Source organism: Ailuropoda melanoleuca, chromosome 16 (assembly GCF_002007445.2).
Source record: "Ailuropoda melanoleuca isolate Jingjing chromosome 16, ASM200744v2, whole genome shotgun sequence".
In the NCBI taxonomy this organism is placed as follows: Eukaryota; Metazoa; Chordata; class Mammalia; order Carnivora; family Ursidae; genus Ailuropoda; species Ailuropoda melanoleuca.
Window position 1 is genome coordinate 50,418,874 of NC_048233.1, and position 23,335 is coordinate 50,442,208.

The following is a 23,335-nucleotide window of genomic DNA, read 5'->3' on the forward strand; positions in this document are numbered from 1 at the left end:
CAGTTATTGCTTTCAAACAGATTTAATCACAGGCACTTCCTGACTGCTGAACCTTCAATAGCTCCCCATTGCCTCTCAAGTCCAAATTCCTTAGCATGGTGATCTAGGCCCTCTATTACCCGCTCAGTCTTTCTGGTCTCACTTATTTGTCCTGTCCAAGTTCCCTGTACTCCAGGTTTCGAGAGAACTTGCCATTCCAGGTTTGTTTTGTTTTTTTTTTTTTTACCTATGCTCTTTCCTCTGCCCAAAGTGCCATTTTGCCTTTTGTCTGCCTGGTGAACTCCGACTCACCCTTCAGTGCTCTATCCTAGCTCTTCCTGTGTCCTTTCTTCTCTTTCATGCCTAGACTTCCCTCCTCTCAATTCCAGTTTTAATAGTTATTCGTCCATTCCTGTGAGGCCCCCAGGAATCGACACCCCTTGTGTCTGGTAGAGTAGGAGCTTAATACAACTTCGCTGAAATAAAAAAAATACCCACTTTACTTCTAACAAGGCTGCTTAAAGCTCATATAAAACCATGGATAAGCTAGTACTTTGTAAAGTGCTATGTCAGATGCTAACAAAGACTATGAACCTTTACATTTTGAAGTGTGTTTAGTGGGGAGCATTTATGTGTGTTGGGGGCAGAAGGGGGAAAGAATAAAACCGGGTTCAGAGACCTGAGGTTCCTTATTCTGACTCCCCACCCAAACGTCTTTCCTATTTCCTTCTGTTTAACCGACTCACTCTTCAAGGTCTTCCTCCAGGAAGCTCTCCCTGATTTTTCTAGTCCTCACAGTTGTCTCCTTGGACAAGGCTCCTCATAGATTGTGCCCCACAGTTGGGCATTTGGCTGGGCTGTGGCTCTTGGGTGTGGGTGACCTCCATCTCCCTAGATAGACTCTACATCTTTGAGGCCGAAGACTGGCTCTCAGAACTCTTCCGGGTCAACCAAAGCACCTAACACAGCACTTGGCATGAAATAGGGTAGGGATGGCTAATAAGCTGATCTCATGTTTGACTGCTAGTGGTTATCTGGAGTGCTGTGTGGAGAAGGATTCTGAGGCCAAGTGAAGTTTCCCACAGAAACTAATGTGGGGTTTCACAGAATTGCTTTCATTGATAATGCTGAATTTTCTGTGACTACCGCTGTGATCAGTTAGCAATGTCTGCTCTGGGCATGGGGATGGGAAGTGGCAGCAAACATTCCACAAATTATAGTGGGGCTAAATAAGTGTTGATAGTTGGGGCCATCCTACAGGGAGGCGGCCTGTAACTACTCCACATTTCCCGTATGGCTACTGCAGAGTTCAGTGTGAAGTCCTCAGTGGGTCATTTGCACTATCCTTGCCTCAGTTTCCCTGTCGGTGATTAGGTAATATCTCTGGCAGGAGAGGTTTACACCTGGAGAGGGAGGTTGTTGGGTGGTGTGTGTGTGTGTGTGTGTGTTTGTGAACGGGCCGTGAGTCAGGGAGGCCCCCGAGGGAGATGCCAGCTAATGCACTCACCAAGAAGACAACGTTGGTGTGCTGGTACAGGGCTCGGGCCACACTGATTCGCTGGCGTTGGCCACCAGATAGATTGATGCCCTGCGACCGAAGGAGAGGAAGGGTCATGCTCTCAGAGCCCCTCAGGAAAGACTGTCCTGCCCCTTACTTGACTGCGAGCTCCTTGAGGTGGAGGCCCGGCTCTAGCCACCTCTTTCCCGCTGCTCACCATGAAGACAGGAGGATCTTACACGTGTTTACTAAATTCACTCAGAAGTGGGGAGCATGATTCCCCCCGTCTTTGAAGATTCATCATGTAGGTGCTAGGCACCATCTGACCGGTGACGACTAAGACAGAGGAAGTAGGGATTTAAATCATACATAAGGAGGACAGTTGTGGGAGAATCCGATTTGCCTAAGCTTACAGCGGGGGGGCCCCACCTTGTGAGTGTACGTGAAGGATAGAACCCCGGGCCTACCACACCATCGTGTGGGCCCTTCGGACATACGTGGGGCATGAATGAAGGAGATGCCAAGTCACCTCCAGCCCAGGAGGGCGTGAGTTGCAAATGTGTCGAGGACAGCCAGCAGCCCAGGGCTCGGGACTGTTTTGAGCTCACTGCAGGCAGCTCTTCTGCCCTTACCCTCTCTTATTTTCCAGTTCCCTGCTCTCCTTGAGAACGATCTCAGGGCATGCTGGTGGCGATGGGTGGGGATCAGGGGAGCCGGAGGGCCCCCGCCTTGAAAAAACCCCATAGAGGCTGCTACTAACCCGTTCCCCAATCTGAGTCTGGTCTCCATGGGGCAGGATGTCGATGTCCGGCTGTAGGGAGCAGGCTTCGATGACCATTTTGTACCTGGAGTGGTTGGGGCAGGGGGTGGGGGGACGGACAGAGCCGATCAGCCTGGCCAGAGTCAGGCCTGACCACATGCAGGGGGTCATTAGCTTCCAGGCAGCTGTGCTCGGGGCGGGGTGGGGGGGGGAGCAATGGCTTTAATGGCCTTCTGCCCGGCTGCAGGCAAACACCACGGGAGCTTGAAAAGAGCTGAGAGCAGCACCTCCCAGAGTCTTGGGGCCAGTTAAATATTTGAAGGATGAAATTGGATAGTAGCAAATATGCCATGTAAGTGACAAGAGGGGGCCCGAGGCCCCTGTGCAGTGGGGGAAGCTACTGCCAGAGCCCATACTGGGGGCGCCGCCAGGGAAAATCACTGCTGGTTGGCTTAGGCAGTAATGATGATGGCTGATCAAATATTTGCCCAGCCTGTTCCTCTCATACTTCCCCTGGCCAGCTCTTAGCTTGGGCAGGTGCCAGCCAGGGTGCATGGAGGCAACAGAGTGTCTTGGTGACATGTAATTGGGTGTCAGGCAGCCTTTGATTTGAGACCCATTTCTCTCACTTATTGGCTGGGTGGCCTTGGGCAAGTTACCTAACCCTTCTGAGCCTTGGTTTCGTCCTTTGTAAAATGGGGGTAATAATAGTAGCTGCCTCCTGGGCGGCTGTGAGCATTAGAGGAAACCACGCATGTAAAGAGTAGGACACTGCACTTGGCACCCAGGAGCTCAATCGATGGTAGCAATTATTATCATTGGAGGGAAAATCGTGCATGAGCTACAGAGCTGGGCGTAGGGAATAATGGGAAGCTGGGTCAGCCTTCCCCTCAGCCTCAAGAGAAGGCATCAGGGCTTTCACCTAACGTGCCCTCCTTCCTACCCTCATACCCACAGGAGCTGGACTGACCCGATACCCAGGCCCATCTGGATCCTTTCCAGATGCACCATATGGAACAGGCTGGAATCCAGATAAGCATCCTGGAGAGCAGAATGGCTGGGTGTGGGTGATCAATGGAGGGGCAGGGCAGCCAGCTGGGGCTTGGGCACCGGGGAGGGTTGGCTAATGCTGCTCTTGACCAGTTTCTCCCCTCCCCCAGCCTGTGTTTCTCCGAGAGGCTTTTACCGTTGTTTGTTGAAGGGACTCTCAAAGGTGATGTTCTCCTCCACAGTGGCATTGAGCAGCCATGGTTTCTGAGAAGCATAGGCCACGGGGCCTCTCTTCCTGGAATACAGCAGGTGGGAGTAGGGGAGGCATTCTCAGGGGCTCGTTCTCAGAGGCAGTTGTCAAGCAGATGGTTTAGACCAGGGAGGTGCACTTAGCATAAATCTGCTTTGTGTGGTCTCCAGTGGCCTGGGGCAGGTTTGGGTGCCCGGGTCTTAGCAGACTAGGGGGAACACGATTGCACCCCTGCCCTGCCCTGCATCCAACCTGTCTCCTCCCTGTCATCTGTTCTTTCTGAATCTTTACCCAGAACTTGGAGGAGCCCAAAGTGTAACCAAACCCTCAACCCCTAATTTCCTGCTTCCCTGAGGGGCCCTCAAACCACCTGATTTTGATATTAACAGGTAATTCTCCGAGTGGAACTTAAAAAAAAAAATAGCAGAGCCAAGGAAACCACATTTAGTGTGATAAGGTTTTTGAAGACCAAAAACAAGGGAGTGGGGGGGAGATAAAAATGGTCTGATGTGAAGGGAGCAGCTTAAGGCACAGAAGCAGTGGGGGCCTCAGAACCATCTGATGAGCACAGAGCCCCCCTGGGTCTCTTCCCTGCAGCTAGGCTGGGCCCTGTGGGGAGGGGCTGCCTTCAAGGGTTCTGCGGCTCCCTTGGGCTGAGAGCCCTTCTGAGGAAGTCTGCCCAGCGGGCAGGTGCTCCAGGTCATAGTACCTGACGTCCGAGTCGGCCACTGGCTCCCGCTCTGGGCTGCAGTAGGAAGAAAAGACACAACTTCAGGGCTCCCATGCATGCACCAACTTCTACCTAGACATCTGTGCTCCTTCAAACCTGGCATGAAGGTGCCTTTATAGTCCCTGGGACCCAGGATGCAGCCACCCGTGTCACATGCAGGGGTGTGGAGAGGGGCTCGGCCATCCTGGGGGTGCCTCCACTGCCCGACCCTGTGTAGCATCCCCAGTATGTGTGGGGTGTGTGAGGAGGGCCCCAGGGCCCAGCCGAGAGGGAGAACAGGGGAAAGGCACCAATGGTGTAAGCTTGTGTGTGTGTGGTCGGGGAATCCCATGTCAGAGGAGTATCAAGGCCAACACGTGGATCCTCTAGGCTCCAGCGTCTGCGTCGGGGCTCAAATGCACAGACGCGTCTCCGACAGACGTGGCTGCCCAAACAGCTGGGGCAGGGAGGGCTGTCTGGAAGGAGCCGGGGCAGGGAGGGCTGTCTGGAAGGAGGCAGGCCAGGCCCGCAGCTCGTGTGTGGGAACGCTGAGCTCATGGCACTCTCGCGGTGGCAGCCAGAGGGCCGAGAAGGGCTCGGGCGTGACTGGAAGCCTGGTGTGGCCCTGTCAGCAGGCGGCGGTGGAATCTGGGGGATCTGAGGGGAGGGGGGCATGGTCAGCTGCCAGGTCCACGTGCCCCGAGCTGCCTGCAAGGGCTCCAGCGCCAGCTCCGCTGTCCTGCTGCTCTCATCACAGGTCATACTCGTCACGTACCGTGAGCTCAGCAGTTCGGCTCAAGGACCGTGGTTACTGTGGCTAGAGAGTACGGGGCCTGTCATCACGCCCCGGCACTTGGGGACAAGGTGGGAGAAAGGGCAGAGGAAACATGGGCAAGCGAAACACTCCGGCGTCAGAGTGAAGGCCAGGAGCTTGAGCTGAGTTACAACGTTGAGTCAACGTTCCCAGTCCTGACTTCAAGCCACCGCCAGGGTGTTTTGCATGTTCTGGGGAGATGTGAGGCTGGGGAGGGGCGTGAGGGTCTCAGAGCCTCATTAATCATCTCACGTGGACTTTTTCAGACCTGTACACTAAGCATAAAGCAGCACCGCCGCATTTTCTGTCTGGCCTGGGGGATAACCACCTCCTCTCTCACAGCCGTGTTTCTCAACTTTTTTTTTTCCCCAGGAGCATTCCCTAGGGCCTTTTTAGACACCTTTTTCCCCCTAATTGTCTTTTCCCTGCCACATTTGTTTTCCAATTCTAAAAACCATTGAATGGTCACAAGGTTGTCACAAGGTTGTGCAAGTATCACCACTAATTCCACAACATTTTTATCACCTCCCCAAAATAAACCCTGTACCCAATAGCAGTTACTCCCTTTCTCCCTTCCCATCAGCCCGTGGCAAGCAGGAAGCTACTTTCTGACCATCTACCACGACATTTTAATTAATTAATTAATTAATCAAACATTTTTTTATTTTAAGTAGGCTCCACACCCACCATGGGGCTTGAACTCACGACCCTGAGATCAAGAGTCTCATGCTCCACACGGACTGAGCCAGCCAGGTGCCCCGTTCACCCTGAAATTTTTAAACCACAGATGTATTGTATATCCGTTTATATATTATATAGCCCTTTGAAGGGCCACAGACTGGCATGTCTAAGTTTTTTTTCTCTCTCCAGGAACCGGAGAAAGCAGGCCTTATTATAAGGTCTGGTGCCTCTGACACGAAGTTAGCTGCACTCCCTGCAATCCAGACTCAGTACCCCCTCCAAGCCCTCCCAGCCGCCCCCCCAGCTTCTTCCCTTTGTTGGGACCCATTTCTAACCCAGTTCCGAGGCTGTACCTGGGGTCCTCTCCCGTCTCATCAGGAAGGCTGCTGGGGCACAAATGGGAAAAACCAACACAGTTACTTCTCACTCCACTGCCTTTCTCTCCATCACAAAGGTCTTTGGAAAGAAGCCATCCCCGCCACCCCCACCCCTCCCATCGCTCCCACCCCTCCCCAGTGTCCCCAAGTGGCTTCCTTGGGGCACAAACCACTCTTCTCAATCTCTGTCCTCCCACAGCTCCTAGATGAGCACCCTCCAAATAGCAAGGGCTAAATCCGTGCTCCTGGCATGGGCTCAGAGCAGCCGCGAGGCTGGCTGGGCATCACCATGGTTTTCCAGTTGGGAAAACGAAAGCTCAGAGAGGGAAAGTGACTTTGCCAAGGTCAGAATCAATGTATACAGTGCTTTTGAACTGTAGATTGGGACCCGATAATCGGGTGTGAATTAAGTGAAGTGCAATTGCACTAAAAAAAAAAAGTGTGCACGGCATGTGGTTAAGATGTGTCTAACATAACATAATAAAAAATTATTTAAAAAAATAAAATTGTAAAAAAAAATGTGTATTTTTTGGTGAATTTTTTCTCTTATCTGTCAATGCAGAAACGTAGTGGACTGTGACATAAATGTGGATTATAGTTAAAAAAAAAAAAAAAGGAAAACACTGAGTTAGGCAACCTGAATTTTGGTGCCAACTCTGCCGGTGCTCTTTCTCCCCCCCCACAGACCACCTCTCAACCTTCCAGAAGTAGCCCTCTGCTGATAAAATGGGTGCTTCTGACATGCACATTTGGGGAAAAACAATTGGCTCTGTTTTCGTACAGATCTTACTTTAATCATACTGAAACCAGCTAACATTTATGTTGAACTTTTGTAAGCACGGTGCTAAGTACCGTAATAGTATCATCTTCTTTAAAGCTTTAAATAATCACATGAAGGTTGATTTGGACAGTCTCCACTTTACAAAGAAAGTGAGGGTCAGAGAGGCTAAGTAACTTGCCCAAAGCCACCCAGCCAGCACGTAACAGAGGAAACAGATCTGACTCCAAAGCTTCAGGCTCTTAATGACCATGCTTCATTACTGCCCTGTGATTTGTCAGGAACCCTGGGATGGACAAAACCAGGCATGGAAAGGAGCCTGAGGAATTCCTTTCTGTCGCTTGCTGAGGAGCAGAGCAGAGAGGTGATCCTGATGGATATGTAATCCCACGTCCCCTCAGATTCTGTTCCCTGATCTTTGGGGTCTCCTTTCATTCTTTCAACCCCACCTAACCTTGTGTTCCCCAACTACCAGATTGCTGTCATTTCTGGGCAGCTGGTAATGTGAGAGATGAAAAACCAAAGCTTACAAATTCCAACTGTGGCCATGGCCCAGATAAGCTCGTCTCTGGAATCTCCCTGCCTTGCCTTCTTCCAGAGCTACAAAGAGCTGTTTCCAGAGCTGTTACTCATTGGGAGGAAAGTGCATCTGTGGTCTCCCTGAGGACCCCAACACACAGCGAGCGCTCTCGGCCCTAACTCAGTTTGCATTGTTGTCTGGGCTGCTCAATTAGACCTTATAATGGACTATCTTACTCTCTAATCATCCCCTGGGTAAGTCTTTTATCCCCAGTGGGATTTTAAGGCAGGAAAAGCATCTTTTTCCAGCCCCCGCCTCGCTTAGCACATGACAGACCTGTAATAAAGGGAGGTTATTAACTGACATCTTAGTCATTTGGGAAGAAGGGGGGGGAGACTAGCACTCAGTGAGGGCCATCCTTATGCCAGGCACAGTGTGAAGCTGTTGGTTTGCACCATGTCTTCCACAGGACAACACTCTAAAGAGGAGTTAGTATCCCCATTTTACAGATGGGAAAACTGAGGCTTGGAGTTTGCATGGAACGCCCAATGTTACAGTTAGGACGAAGGGAAGCTGGGGTATGAATTCAGGTACATCTTCACCTTTTTCCAGTGTAGCCCCAGCCTCCCTAGAATAAGCCTCTCCAAGGTTTCGTGTGTAGCTGTTTCCATCTGAAAAGTACAAAATGGTACATGTGGCACGTACTTTCTCTCATTGATTACTGGGGTCTTAAATGTGTGGGGACCATTCCATCCCTCCTCTGCCTGTACCTTTGGGACCAAGCACTGAGTTGAAGGACAATTCCCCCCAGTTCTCCAACCCCATGTCCTTCCCTCCCACCAGCTAGGAGCTAGGCATGCGTGTGCGCACCAAGAGGAATCAAGGCACACGACCCACCCTCACAGGGCTCACCGTCTGGTAGAGCAAATCAGACAGGTACAGAGGTCAGAAAGTTATGAAGGCCAAAACAAAGTAGGAGTAAGAAAGTATCATAGACATTTCGGGCGAAAGGGCCCACAAACACTTTGCAAATGCATAGAGAAAAGACTGGAAACTTCTAGGTGATGGGATATTAGGTGGTTTTTACCTTCTTTATACTTGTGTGTCTTTTCTAACTTAATGAATGTTCTTCTAGAATCACAGAACAATGTAAATTTAAAAAGTAGTTTGGGGGAGAAGAAATCTGAGAGAGTGAGGAAAGGCTCCGTGTAGTCAGAGGTGAGATGAACTCTGTAGGAGGGGAGGACCGAGTGAAGACAGAGGGAGAGAATTCTAGGTCAGAGGAAGAGGCAGCGTGGGAAGGCAGGCAGCTCGGAGAACTGGAAAGAATATGGGCTCTGAAGTGCGTTTCTGAGGAGTTTCTCTACTCGCTGGTTGTGAAATCTTCAGCAAGACCCTTCCCTTAGGGGAGGCTCTGTTTCTTTCTGTAAAAAATTGGGGTCATGGCACAAACCTCAGTGACACTGGGAGAATATATTATAAAAACAGCTCATAGCTGGTTGGAGGCAAGGCGTGGGGTTGTAGAACTGGGGGATCACCTTCTCAGCTCCGTGCTTGGTCCCAAAGATTCACACAGAGGAGGAATGGAATGGGCCCACCACTGGTTTAAGACCCCAGCAATCAATAATAAGGGAAGAGGTAGAAATAGGTTGAAAGAGGAAGTTAGAACTTTTGGGTGCCCGTGGTCCCTTCACTCTGCCCCTGACAGGCCTGTAGCTGCCATGAAATGTTACCTTTTACCCACAGAGCCCTTTCCAATTAATGTCATTGGGTCCTAACACCAAGTCTGTGAGAAAGGAAAGCATTTTTCTCATTGTCCTCAGGAGGACACTAAAACTCAGAGAGGTCAAATAACCTGCCCAAGGTCACACAGCAAGCAAGGGACAGACTCAGGACTACAACCAAAGACCATCGGGTTCCAAGCCTGGCTCGTCACCCCCATGCAGCGCTCCTTGTCTTGTCTGCTTACTACCTCACTGCACCTGCCTCTCCAGGAAACCTGGGGTCACCTCAGCCCTTTACCCCTACTTCCCAAAGGCTCCAGGGGAGATTAGACCGCAGGGCAGTCATGAAAGGAGGCGGTTTCTCACCTCCTGGGGCATCAGGGGTCTCGGGAGGCAGCCTTCACACCAACCCCACAAGGCAACAGCATTCTGAGGCCGCCTGCCCTGGGCAAGCAGGGCCCAGGCCGCCTGAGGGGTGCAGACGGAAGTAAAGAATGGTTCCTATGGGGACGCCTCAGCAGGTGGTGGGAGCAGGGGCAGCAGGGAGCTCCAGGGAGGATGATTTATAGTTTCTCATCAGGAAATGGAACATTCCTCCCCACCCCAGCGCTTTCCTCAGGGCCCTGCTTCCTGCTGGCTCCCTGGGGACATTTACAATCATTCTACTGTGGCCATTAATGGCCCTATTCCTTATTTTTAGGGAAAGAATTTCACTGGCGTATATCTGCTCATATTAACTTTTCATCCAAATGTTTTCTCCTTAGATATTAAGGAGACAATCTGCAAATTCCCGGGTTGATCGTGCACTGAAGCGGAGAGCCCGGCACCGGCAGGCACCTGTTAGTAAAGCAGATATTCAGTGGCCACACGCTTCTCCCTGAGACCCGGGGGGCGGCTCATGTGCTGCATCCGCCCGGGCCGCTGCAGTCAACCTCCAGCCCAGAATGCAGACCCTCACCCCACGGACTCTCTGTGCCCACCCTGGGGCTCCGTCTGCATGCCTCTATCCGCCCAGGGCTCGTGAGCTCCCCAGGTAGGTCTTCTCCTTTGTCGTCTGCACAGAGAAGTTCACAAGACACACCTCCTGTGCTGGGCCCTCGGGGTACAACGTGGACTAACCCTTCAGTCCTGCCCTTGAGGAGCTCCGCGATGTGGGGGAGACAGACACGCCAGCAGATAACCACAACACGTGCGAGGCACGCACGAAGAGGAGTCCCACTTTCCAAACGGTGGCGGGGAATCGGGTGGCGGAATTCTGGGTTAGGGGAACAGCCTGGGCAAAGGCACGTGGGAGGAGAGAGATGTAGGGACATATTGACAACGGCAGTCTCGTGAAGGTCATAAATTGCTCCCGGTTTGTTCAGTTAGCAAATGAATTCATTTAGCCAAGGCTCTGTGGATACAGACAGACAAATACGATATGGTCTCTGTGCCCAGGGAACTGACTACCATCTCTCCTGGGAGACAGGCCAGAGCGCATTCCAGAGCCACAGGGATGTCTGTACCTGCCACAGGAGCCCACTGTCAAAGAAGAATATTTATGATATGTATAGGGCACTTACTACATGCCAGGTTAAGCCTCACATCAACCCCATGGGAATAAGAGAAGCCGGGTGCAGAAAGGTCATGGCATTTCCCAAAGCACAGAGCTCAGACCTGAACCCAGGCATCCTGTCTCCGGAGCGTTTGCTCCTATCTGCTCGGCCACGCTCGTCATTGTTCTGTGAAAGAATAAATGAGCAGCTGTACAAACCAACCCATCTCTCCAGAGCATTGCCGTTCTGGGTGTCCTGATCCCCCAGCTGCCTGCCTTCTGCCTCCTGGAACTCTTTCTGGCTGCCTGGTCACCAGGCCTTGGCAGTGGCGTGGATGAAAACATCGGGGCAGCCTGGCATAGCCCCTGCCTCTGGCCGCAGAGAGGCAGACCTGCCGGAGAGGCTGCCAGGTTAAATGCTGTTTTGCTCTTGGCTCACTTTGCAAAGTGCATCCTCCCCCTGCCGACCTGGCCCCAGTGTCTGAGGCACGGAGCTTGCCTGCAAGGGAGGAGGCCCTCAACACGCAGCCCCCACACTTAACTCACTAGTTGTCCACGACAGGTGGGCCGGACAGAGCTCATACACGTCCAGGATTTTGAGAGGCAAACAGCAGATGAGGGCAACTGAGTCATGTCTGTCCAGACTCCTTCTCCCAGCCACTGGACCCTGTAATGAGCTCCTAACTGGTCTCCCTTTCTGCAGTCCACCCTTTTGCCCCCCCCCTTCCATTATCACCAGCATGATTCCTCTACAGCCTTCCGGCTCAATCTTATTTCCTGGGCCTACTATATAGGGGTGTCTGAGCTGAGCCCAGCCACCCTCCTGCTGTCCACCACTGCACCCCACACCTCCAGTGCTCCAGGTCCCAGAATCATGCTTTCACATCAGTGTGCCTTTGCCCATGCCGATACCCCTGTCTGGAACACCTTCCTCTCCTACCCTTGCCTTTTTTCATCTGCTGAAACGCCGCTCATCCTTCAAGGCTCAAATACCATATCCACACGAGCCTTCTCTCCTTGGCCACAGAGACCCTTGTTCCTCTATGCTCGACCATGGCACTGATCTCCTCTCCCCTCCCGTAAAGCAGGGGCCGCGTCTTAATCATCTTTGCACTGCTGTCGCCATGCCCAGGGTCTGGCACACAGTAGATGCTCAGTAAACAGGGCGTGAGTGAATATATCAAGGTAGAGAGCCTGGAGTCTGAGTTGCACGGCGAACGAAGTCTCACAACTTCCTAGGGTTGGCTGCGGGCTCCCTGGGTGTGCCTGCTACGCTGGGGAGGGAAGCTGCATTGTGGAGGAGGGAAAAATGGATCCTGAAGGAGTGAGAACCTTTTCATCACCACCCGCTCCCCCAGACTCAAACTGAGCCGGGAGCTAGGGCCCAGCTCCCTGTTGAGAGTGAGCATCATGAGGACAGAGCTGTGAGCAGCTGGGCGGTGGCTCTGCTGACCGGACAGGGAGGTGCCCTAGCCACGGGGGCTGCCGGCCTTGGGACCGCCAGGCTAATGATTTCTTCACACCGCTCTTGGGCTCCTTCTCTCTCAACACTCAGTGGAAAGCCCAGGCGCTTGAGCACCCAGGTGCGAATCCCACTTCTGCCATTTGAGAGCCGGGTGGCCTCGGGTCACTTGCTTCACCTCAGTTTCCTTATCTGTTAAGTGGGGTTAATGACGTCTACTTCACAGAATTTGGTGAAGGCTGACTGAGACAATGAAGTAAGTAAAGTGCCTTGTACAGGGCCTGGCACATAAGAGCTGCTCAGTGTCAGCTGCCCTAGAGAGGCCCTTCATGTCCCTCCGGGCTGAGGCAGAGGTTTCCAAAGAGAAAGGTGGCAGTAGTCAGACCCTGAGGGCTGGCAAAGCTTGGAGAAGAGGCGGGGGCCGGGACAGGGCTGAACCCATGCCAAGCATGCCTGCTGCCTCTGAGGAGGACAGACAGGGGCTGATGCTGGTGTGAGGGCATCCGAGGCTGGGGACTGGGAGAGGGGATGGAGAAAGTGGGGCAAAGGGATACAGACCCAAGAATCCAGGTGCAGCCCCAATCTCTGGGCTGCATAATCCCATCTTCCCTTCACAGATACACACTGTCAGCCAGTGGACAAGACAGAGCTCTCCCTTCACAGCCCTAAGGGGCAGTTGGTACAAAGGACCTCCCCAGTCAGGCCTTGTTGAAAAATCCCCCAAATAAGATGGGGAATGGAGGCAGAGACCCTTCTGTCCCCGATGTAATTAAGACTCCAGAGATTGAGGTCATAGGAAACCTAAAGGGCTTGTCTGTCAGCCCACAGCCCCACTGAGGAGGGGCACTTGCCATCTGATGGATGTCCCCACCATTCAGGGACATTTTGGAAAAGCAGGGAATGGAGGTGCCTACAGATATTCAGACACTGGGCCCAAGGTCTTTCTCTCTGCGCAGTTCTGTGCTCAGGCTTATGAAAAACCTGGCCTCTTGAATGATAATCTCCCCCTAGAAATGATTGCCGGATAAGCTTGTCCTCTGCTGGAGCGGCTGCAAACTTTATTCCTGAATGCACTCTACAAACCTGTCAGGTCCCCCTTGCCCTCGGCTGCGGGTGCGGGGTGGGGGGCCCGAGCTAGGCCCCACCCAGGCTTCGGTACACCTTACCCTCTTTGCTTTTTAAAAAGCTCCCATTTTATATGTACCTTTATCAACGAGTTTCAAGTGTTTTTTTGGAAGTAGGTGGGTATAAATAACAGATTCATGATTGACTCAACCTGGGCTTCTGGCTCTTTCATTAAGAGAGTGATCTTGGTCCAGAAACCCACGTCTGTCTGGGTTACCTCTGGCTCCGCAAAACACCCACTGGGCAGTCTGTGTGGCTTTGCTGATGACCAAGCCGGAAACCAATGTTTGTGCCGCTGTCCCCCCACAGAGGGACGCAGCGCAGCTGAGCGAGCATGAGATTTGGAGTCAAACAGAACTGAGTTCGAGTTCCAGCTCAGCCACCTATTAGCTGAGTGAATTTGGGCAAAGAGTTTAACCCTCATGGATAAAACAAGAACTGTCAACAGTCTGAACCTTGCTGGTTGTCATAAGGATTAAGGGGAATCATGCATGCAGAGGACTTGGCCAAGTACTCGGCACATAGTAAGGGTTTAATAAGTCCTAATGACGATGATGAGAAAAACAATGAGCAGCAGTGGTTGAGTTCCTGATAAGTGCCTGGTGCACCCTCCCCTGAGGATAGTTGAAAGAAAGGCTGCGCGCCTGCCCACCGTCTGCTCTCCCCACTAACTGAGCCCCGAGGGTGCATTTAATACCTGTTCCAGAAGACGGCCCCTGAGACCTTCTGCATCTCCCCTAGGGTGGCTAGGAGGAGTGAGGACTTGCCACAGCCCACCTGCCCCACGATCATGGTCAGCTGGCCTGCAGGGGGAGGGCAGCAGGTGGGACTGGGGCAGGTGGGAGTCCGAACGACTACCCCCCAGAAAGACAGACAGATACACCCAACCCTGGGACCCCCGTTTGCTTTCCTCCTACTTGGAATCCCCCAGAGTACCCCCCAAGAGAGAGCACTGAGCAGGTACTCAGTACCTGCTGGTTTTTCTTTTTCTCTCCACGTCATTCAGTGGACATGGGGAGGGGGCACTCAGCTCTGACTCTGAGGGGCCACCCCCACACCATGCTGGAGAGGTGAGCCGGGCCGTACCTCGGGGGATGCGGATGGTGATGTTGGACAGTGTGGGGATTCCATCAGGGGTCCACGTGAAGAAGCCTCCAATGATCTTTATTGGTGGTACCCCACCGCCCGGAAGAGAACAGAAAGGCAGCTGGGTTCTCAGTGTGAATGGTCTCTTGCCTCCCCTCCCCCACGAAAGCCAAAAACAACTGATTTCAGGCCCCGGATCACTTCTAGGGCAGGGGAGAGGGGGAATGGGCTTCTCACGCTGACCCCTGCCCGAGGCACCCTCTCCAAGAGGACAATCATGCGTTCCCCCATTTAATGGAGAAGGAAGATGTGTCCCTGGTTTCGGGACTGCTATGAACCCCCCAGGCAGGCAGGGTGACCTCCACGGCAAAGGACCCAGCACATAGGTCTCTGATGCTGAGCGACCTCCTGGAGGTGGTGCTGGAGAGCCAGGCACCGGGGTGCAGGGTCTAGGACTCACCTGGACACAGCAGTTGTCAGCATCCCCATCTGCACTGGGGGCCAGCCTCTGCAGCGGGGCCGTGAAGCCCCGACAGTCCTCCCGGGCTGGGTGCTTGCGGTTCACAACCTTAAGGGGCTGGGAATGGTCATGAGGAGATAAGGGCCCATAGGGCTAGGAGCTGTGCAGGGAAGGGAGTTCCCCTTCCAGTGAGGAAAGGCGGAAGCAGGACACGGCGGGGCACAAGCTACAGGCACTAGAGAGAAACATTGAGAGGGGCACTGGGGGGATGGGAAGCCAGGCACTCACCACTGCCTGGTACTTGCTGGCTTGGCCCTGGGGCGCAGGCTCGCGGGGAGCACACTGCTCCTCGCGGATCTCTGCACTGGACAGGAACTCGCTCAGCTTTTGCACGCTGCAGAGGAAGCACAGAGACACCCCTCACCCTTGCCAGGGGCAGAGGGGAGGGGAGAGGGAGGAGGGCACAGCCTGAGAGAGCAGCTCTGAGAAGGTTCCGGGTCCTGTGGTGCTGTCCCCGCAAAGCCCACACTGGAAGGGGGCCAGACCAGTAGGCATGTGTCATGGGCAGTCAGTGTTACCTGGATTTGTTAGGGCTGACCAGTCAACAGGACTAGGTTAGGGTCTGGGTTGGGGGAGATTGGTTAGTTTTAGGCTTAGTTAAATGTTAGAGCTGGTTCATTGGTGTTGGGCTTTATCAGTTACTGGTGGAGTTAAGGTTGGTCAGTGTTAAGGTTAGTTAGGATTGGGATTGGTTATTAACAATAGCTAGTATTTATTGAGCACATAATAGATGCCAGACACTGTGTTAAATGCTTTATAAGCATATAATTAAATCCCGCTGGGGAAGGTGTCGTTTTTCCCAACTCAAGGAGGAGAAGGCCTCAGATAGCCTGGTGACCGTGAGATTAGGAGTGTCTGCATATGGAAATGCTTCTGGGTCTGCACAAGGGATTTCCAACAGGGGCAGCATCCTCGAACCCTTGGTTTCGATACAGAATCACAGAGCTGGGCTCGGGTGGGGGTGGGGCAGAGGGGTGATCATTCAAAGTCACAATGCCGAGGCCGACTAAACTGAATCAGCACAGCCAAGCCTGGAAATGGGAGCTAATCTTTTCCCAGCCCTGGTTTAACTACTCCCTAGTTTTAAACTCCTTTGACCACGATTCTGCCTGACTTATGTCCCCTTCTATCCTTGAACCCAGCCAGAGCCTCCTCGTGTGAGTTGCTCTTTCCATCAATGACTTTGTTCCAACAGCTATTTCTCCTTGCCAGCTTGCCTAGGACCTGCTAGGGTGTCCCGCGTCAGGGGGTGTCACTTTCCTCAAGGTTGACGGGGCTTGGGTACGCAGCACATTTGTTACTGTCTTGTCCCACTGGCCGTAGCCGGCTCTCCCCAGACTCACGCCAAGCCCTAGCCTTCAAGGAGCTATTTCAGAAGTTCCGGGAGATCTTCACACTCCAGGTATGGAATCCCCCAGCCAAAACCTCAGCCCTCTACCCTCAGGCTTTCATTCCCAAGAGGGTGATGCCTATGGGACAGTGGCCGCAGGGCTCTAGAGCCCAGCAGCAGGGGCTTCCCGGAGCGGCAGGCTAACGGGGGACGGGACATGCAGGCACTTAGGGGAAAGCTGCTTTACTGACCAGGGTCGGGAAGGCTCTGGGACCCGTGGAAAGAAGAGGGGTTGTTCAGCCTGAGGAAGACAAAGATTCAGCGGATACCTTCTGGAATCCGAGGGGCTGCCATGCGGGGGGCACACTGCTCGTTCTGGGTGGCTCTCGAGGGTGGAATCACTACTGATGGGTGGCATTTATGAGGAGATACCAATTTTGGCTCAACGTTGCATTTTTTTCTTTTTTCTTTTTTTTTTTATAGAATTGTCTTGCAGGTTCCATTGAGTTCCCTCTCCTCAGAGGTACATAAGCCAGTTGCCTAATTCCTTCTCAGGGATGGCATGGAAGGGACCACACATGGCTAAGTCCCTCAGGCCAACTATGACCACCTTCAGCGAGGCCCAGGTCAAGAGGGAAGGATGTCTTGGACCAAACAGCTGTAGTTGTCGTGGTCACTGGTGCAAACCCTGGGGCCACCACACGCGCTCCCTGTCCAGTGTCCTTGCTGGACCCTCCTCTCACCTGACGAGAGCTTTGACGGTAGACCGGACCACGCTGGACAGCAGGAACAGTGGCGTGACCAGGATGTGGAACAGCGAGAGGGAGGCAAAGGCCACCGAGGGTGAGAAGTCCGCCCCTTTGAAGAAGCTGACGTGGCCCACAAAGGTCTGTGGACAGAGGCACATGTGAGATGTGTGACTCAGAGTCTGGGCCTCTCCACACTGGCAGCACCCAGCCCTTGGACTGGAAAGGGGACCCAAGGAGAACTTTCAGTTTGAGACCCCTTCATCATCTTCAGTCATCTCCTGGAAACGTCTCCAGCAAGCTTAGGATTTCAAGCTGGAGGGAGGGGGCTGCTGTCCCCCATCCTGCTCCCTCCTTGCCAGGAATGACCGGAGAGGAGCCCTTGGGTTAGGTCAGCTCTGCCCCCTCGGACAGAAGTCCTCAGTCAGGGAAAACGTGCACACGGTCATTCCTAACCCATTCCTATCTGTGTCCACCCCCGACTACCTGGCTGGCTCAGCAGCCTCTGTTACCCAGAGTTCCCCAAGGAGCCAGGCCAGAACCAGCCCAATAAATCTTGTCGAAAGTAAATTCCCAAGTGTGCCTGACAGGCTGTGAACTCACCACAGCTCAGGGACACCGGCGCCCCGGGGGGAAACAAATGCATCTTTTTAAAGAACTGTGACTGTCACAGAAGCCGGATGGGAGCCCTGGGCTGGTGCGGGCCTGGGTCTTTCTGGAGGGGCATACCTTGGGCCCCCATTGCTCAGCTCCCACACAGCTAGGGCCAAAATCACTTTAGAAAACCTCCATCGTAATATTTAATGACACGGAGACTTGTTCGCGCCATGTTCTTAAATTTCAAAAATGCAGGTTACAAAACGGCATGTACGGCACAATCCTATTTTTGTAAAAATGTCATATTATGTGCCTTAAAAAGAGACTGGAAAGAAACACATTAAAGATGTTGCCAGTGGGATTATGGCTGATTTAAATTCTTTTCGTCCTTTCCTTACTGAATTTCCCAATGTTTTTGGAATAAATACGTCTTACTTTTATAATTTAAGAGTTTGATATCTCTTTTTAAAAGACAGAGAGCTCTCTTTAAAGCTTAAGCTGCTGGTCGTCTGGGCCCAGAGGCACAGGCCTCTGTCTGCCCCTCGGGGAGGGACCTGCTCTGCATACAGACTTTCAATGTATTGTCCTATTTTCAGTCCCACTGCTGAGAGCATCATCCGAAGGCCAAACCCTGGGTGGCCCCTCGCTACAGCCATGCTCTTCCACCCACCCCAGCCGAGAGGAAGCAGGAATCCACTTACGATGAGGACAGCTGCGATGGGGATGGCCGTGTTCATGAAAACTGTGGAGGAAGCACAAGAGATTAGTGGGAGGGAGGAGATCGCTAAAAATGAAGCTGCCCAGGGGGACCCAGGGGTAGTGTGGCCCAGGGGGTCCTTTCTCCAGCCGGCAGGGCAGAGCTGGGCAGGGGAGGGGCAGAACTCCAGCCCAGTGGTCCCTCCAGCTCATTACCCTGCTTCCCTCAGGACTCTTGCCCCCTGTGTCTGAGACCCCATCTTTAGACAAAAGCTTAAACACTTCTATTCTGCTCCAGGTGGCCAGGGTGAAGGATGACCTGTGCGAAGTGGTGAGAGAAGGGACTGGCGAGTCGACTGTCTCTGGGCAACTGTGACGTCCGCAGCATGTGTTTCTGGGAGCACTAGGTTGTTACCCCTTCCTCTGCCTTTGGTCCCTGTATCCCCTCAAGCCAGGTTCTCTCTGAGGCTTAGAGGATTCCTAACCTCTCAAGGCTCCTGGGAAGGACTTCAAACTCACTCACACTGAGTAACTAAGGACAGCTTAAAAGAGGGTCTCCCTTGGCTCTAAGGCTTAGTGTCCCTGTGCAGATGGGCAGTTGGTTTGCTGCCACAGGGGTCCACTCTTTATTCTGTTTCAAGTGTGACCCCTGGACCCTTCATAGGGATCCCAGAGAGCAAAGAGCTGGACTTCAAGTCAGAGAAGGGTGGAGTCCCTGACCTCGGGCAGGTCATTTACCTTTCCTGTGCCTCGGTTTCTTCCCCTGATTTTTGTTAACTTGTACTTCCTTGTTCACACACTCTCGCTTCTTCCAAGGTAAGACGGGATAATGTAGGGACCAGGCTCTGTGAGCCCGGGATGCTGCCTGAATATCACACCTCACAGGCTACTAGCTTGGCTCTGCTCCACAGTTCCCTCTCTTCTGGCCCAAGGTGTGAGATGCTAGAGACACCCCGACCCCAGGCCTAAACTTCCAGAGAGCAGCCCTCCTGGAGTAAGAGATGGCTATCCTAGCTGCCATCTTCCCATCGCCTCCTCCTTTCTGCCAGGAGCCTCTTCCAGACCAGACTAGAAAGGAGTCTGGTTGTATAATTAGCCAAATTAAAGCACAAGGAGCCAGGAGCCAGGAGCCAGACGCCAAGGGATCAGCCTGTGCACATGACCCCTATCTAATGACGATGAAGTCTGTGGAGCTCCTGAAGAATTAGGAGCTGACTGTCCACTTATTCCAAGAATCCCGTACCAGCTGGTACATACACAGTGCGTTCTGGAGATGTGCAACCCCAAGTGAGTGCAAGGACATGGCCTCTGCCCGTGGTGGGGGGTCCTTGTCTGAGGAAGGGGAGAGAACTATGCTCTCAGGAAGCCCTGTTATGATGGGGACAGGGAACATGCCTCTAGGGGGGTTCCCCAGCAGACAGGAAAGACATTGGGCCCAATTTGGGGGGAACTCCAAGTCTGATGAGGGAAACAGACCCAGCCATTGGAGAGTTCCCAGTTTCAAGGAGGGGATCCAGCTGGAGCTGTTGGGGGCACTGCTCATCTCTCTGACCACAAGGCTTTTTATTGATACCAATATCATACCTGACCTTTAACTGCCCTTCCCGAAGAAGGCACTACGGTCTCCAGGTCCCCTCCACAATGCTACAGCACTCCCTCAGAGTCTCTGGCAGGGGGCAGTACAAACATTATCGGGTTTCCTACAGTGTAAGGGACCCAGATGAGGGACGTAGGACAAAGCACAGCCATCACAGGCTAAGGAGAGGGAGGGAGAAGAGGACACCAGCAGGCCTGGGCCCTTGACCATCACCAACCATACGGCTCTAAACACGGGGGTAGCCATGCTCATCCCCTCCAGGGCCAGTTATTCCAGAAAGTTCTTTCCAGGCAGGAGCCTCCGTCTGTTTCTCTCCTGCTCGTCCCCATCAATGAGCAGACAGGAGAAGGCATCTGCGCACCACCCTGAGGCCTCTGCCCCAGGCCAAGACCCCCTCCCACACATCTGGGGCTCAACTCCCAGCTCAAGAATAGGCTTGAAGTTAGGTTGCAAATTGGTACAACTCTGCTTAGAAAGCAATCTGGTGCTTTGTTAGCTAGAGCCACGCAGACGTTCAGACCTTGTGATCCTATAATCTCTCTCCTGGGAGTTTACCTTGAATAATCGCTCAGGAGAAGCACAAAGCCCTCAGCAAGATGGTGTTAGCTGCCGCGCTATCTGTCACAGCAGAACAAAACCACAACCACAGCAAGAAACCACCCTAAACGAAATAAACTGGCAGCACCCAGTGCCAAGCGGCTGTTGTGGGACATGTGGTACATCAATTCCAGGGTAGACTTTGCAGTCAGAAATGTGTGATAATTGATACTTTGTTCTACTGCATGTGTTCTCTGGTCGTGATTTTTTTTTAATTTATTTTTTTCCTATTTTATTCCTTATTCTTGTAGCGGCCTGAACTCCTTTGAGGAATGAGACAAGCTATAAATAAATTTGAAAATGAGTTTTCCAAGGCCGAGGCAGCAGTGTGGAGAATGTATATGATATAATTAATTTCTGCCTGGCTCTGTTGTCGTATGGAGACATTAGCGAATGAAAATGTAATTTTCCATTTCCCTCACCCTTCGCTGGAAGGACAGCGTTTGTGCAGGGAGCTCGGGGTCCCATTCCGGGCAGGGGTTGGGGGAGGAGAATCACCAGGCCTCTTTTAAGACCACCTCACTGGGCCCTCGAGTGGCCATGGCAGGACTGGGGGCGGGGCGCCCTGCAGGCTCTGGTGGGTCTCTGAGCTCAGCAGACACTCCACTACCCTAGTGAGGGTGGGGGGAAGGGAGCGGGGTGTCCACCTGTCATGAGTTGAAGACCTAAGCCTTGCCTCCATTTTCCTGAACCCCATAAAACCCCGTAAGACATTAAAGGTGGTGAATGGGTGAGAAATATGACCAAGAATTGATTTTTCTCCAACTTTGGCGTGGCTGGGCTGACTTATTTGGATTTCATCTGGGTGGGGGTTGGAATGGNGAGCGGGGTGTCCACCTGTCATGAGTTGAAGACCTAAGCCTTGCCTCCATTTTCCTGAACCCCATAAAACCCCGTAAGACATTAAAGGTGGTGAATGGGTGAGAAATATGACCAAGAATTGATTTTTCTCCAACTTTGGCGTGGCTGGGCTGACTTATTTGGATTTCATCTGGGTGGGGGTTGGGGAAAAAAAAAAAAAAAAAAAGGTACCGGGGGTGGGGAGGGGGAGAAGAACATGGTAGTGCTCAAACCGTAAATGCTAGGGAGCAAGAAGTACTGTGAAATGGCTCTAAGTGAAAGCAGAAGATGAGAAAATCCTGAGTGAGTGTGGTACCAGCTTGGAAAAGTGTAACCGCATGTAGGCAGGCCTGCCATGCCACCTTTGAAAGTGAAAGTCTTTCTGCAATGGTGTAGACGTATGGGTCCATGCTGTTCTAACAGCCTCCTTTCCTAATATCCTGTAAGAAGTGTTCTTTCGAAAATGACTTGTTAAGGATCTTCTCTGTCCCAGGTGTTGTGCTGGGTCCTGGGGGCATAGTAGTGAACAGTTGTGTCAGCCTTTCATACCCCACCCCCCTCCAAAAGCAAAGCAAAAAACAAATCAACCCAAGCCAAAGCAGGGCTCTGATCAGCCGCTCCCCCGGCTTTGCTCAAGGAATGCCGCCTGGCCTTGTGGGTGCCCTAGCCTGCACCCCAGTACCACCAGGAGAGTTTTATTTCCACCGCATTGATAAACATTTCAGAGGCCATGTGTCTGGGAGGCACACCCAGCCAATCGTGTCTCCGGTTAGTCTCATCTTTGTCTCCACGGAGGGTGGGGGCCGGGGGGTGGCTGCAGGCTGCAGCCGGGCCAACCTGCAGGCGCACCGGCCAGAAGGGGAAATGTATTTGAATGCACGTGGCTACTTCCCATCCAGTTGGAGAGCTGGTCCGCAGTCTACAGAGGGAAGGGAAGGGGGTCTGCTGCTGGCCGTGGAGGACGTGTGGCAGGAGGGCCCACAGGCACACTGATTCTGCCCCTTCACGGATGCACCTGCCTGGCTCTCCCTTGGCCACCTCTCCGCCCAAGTAGGCCAGGATCTGCACCGGCCGCGCAGTGCGGCTGCGCCAGCCAGTGGTGGGAAGGGCAGACTTTGAAGAAGAAATTCACAGAAGCTGGAGGAAGAAGGGGGACCAGGTCTGGAGGTCACTTGTCCTGCAACACTGCCTGCTCTGAGTCAGGGCCTCCACGGAGGAGGACAGGGCAGGACTCGCCAGGAACAACCAGGCCCTGGTGGGTGCTGGGTGGCCTCAGAATGCGGTTCACCAGCACCATCCCGCCCACCCCACGCCCCCATCTGTGGCACAGTTGGGCTTGGAGGTTTGTTTTTTGTTTTTCAGGACATGTTATGAGGCCAGTTATATCCCTCCAAGGAGGGCCCACCTGACTGTGGTTCAGACCAGCTGGGAAGACTGAAGACCCCTGATCCCACAACACTCAAAGAGATGGAAACATGCCTGTTAAACTCTTGCAGTGGCTCTACTGCCTCAGGAGAGGCCAGGGGTCTGAACACAGCACACAGTCTGGTCTTGTTACCATCTCCCCACCGAATTATGTTCCAGTCTTACACATGCCATCATCCTTCTCACCTCTAGGCCTTTGCGCCAGGCACATTCTTCCCCTCATCTGGCTAACCTGTAGTCATCCTTCGGGAGCCTCTGACAAGGTTTCCTTGACACCCACGTCCCTTAGAGAGTAGGTTGGGTCGAACTCTATGGGCACCTAGAATACCCCTTCTGTTCCTGTCACTCACAACACAGTTGCTCGTCTGTCCTCCCTACAAGGCTTGAGGAACCTGCAGGCAGGACCACAATTTCTTCTCAGCACTGCATCCCCTGTGCCTGACACAGGTCCTGGCCTGTCATGGGCGCTGAGTAAATATTTATCAGATATGTGATAGAGAAACAAAGAGGCCAGGGCCAGGTAAGTACCACAAAAGAGAGAAGCGGGGCATCTGGAACTGAGCCCCAGGCTCTGGCCTCATTCACGGCCACTGTTCATGGCACGGTCTCTCTCAAAACTGTGAGGGAGAGATCGTGCTTGCCCCCTCTTCAATGCCCAAAGCCCCAGTAGAGTCTGGCACAGACAGAAGGCTCTGGGATG

At 53.0% G+C, this 23,335-nt stretch overlaps 1 protein-coding gene across 8 annotated transcripts in view; it reads right to left on the minus strand.

Moving 5' to 3' along the window:
- The window catches only part of ABCC8 (ATP binding cassette subfamily C member 8), a 73,370-nt gene that overhangs the window by 16,772 nt on the left and 33,263 nt on the right, over nt 1–23,335 (minus strand). For 5 of the 8 annotated variants that reach the window (XM_034645777.1, XM_034645783.1, XM_034645778.1 and 2 more), the window contains 11 exons: nt 18,182–18,222; nt 16,881–17,026; nt 15,036–15,141; nt 14,748–14,864; nt 14,288–14,363; nt 13,899–14,004; nt 6,017–6,067; nt 4,187–4,222; nt 3,424–3,522; nt 2,238–2,322; nt 1,487–1,567 (listed from right to left, as the gene is read on the minus strand). In XM_034645777.1, the coding sequence (XP_034501668.1) occupies nt 1,487–1,567; nt 2,238–2,322; nt 3,424–3,522; nt 4,187–4,222; nt 6,017–6,067; nt 13,899–14,004; nt 14,288–14,363; nt 14,748–14,864; nt 15,036–15,141; nt 16,881–17,026; nt 18,182–18,222 (944 nt within the window). The remainder of the gene's footprint in view (nt 1–1,486; nt 1,568–2,237; nt 2,323–3,423; nt 3,523–4,186; nt 4,223–6,016; nt 6,068–13,898; nt 14,005–14,287; nt 14,364–14,747; nt 14,865–15,035; nt 15,142–16,880; nt 17,027–18,181; nt 18,223–23,335) is intronic. The other 3 variants (XM_034645781.1, XM_034645779.1, XM_034645780.1) reach the window with 3 other exon arrangements.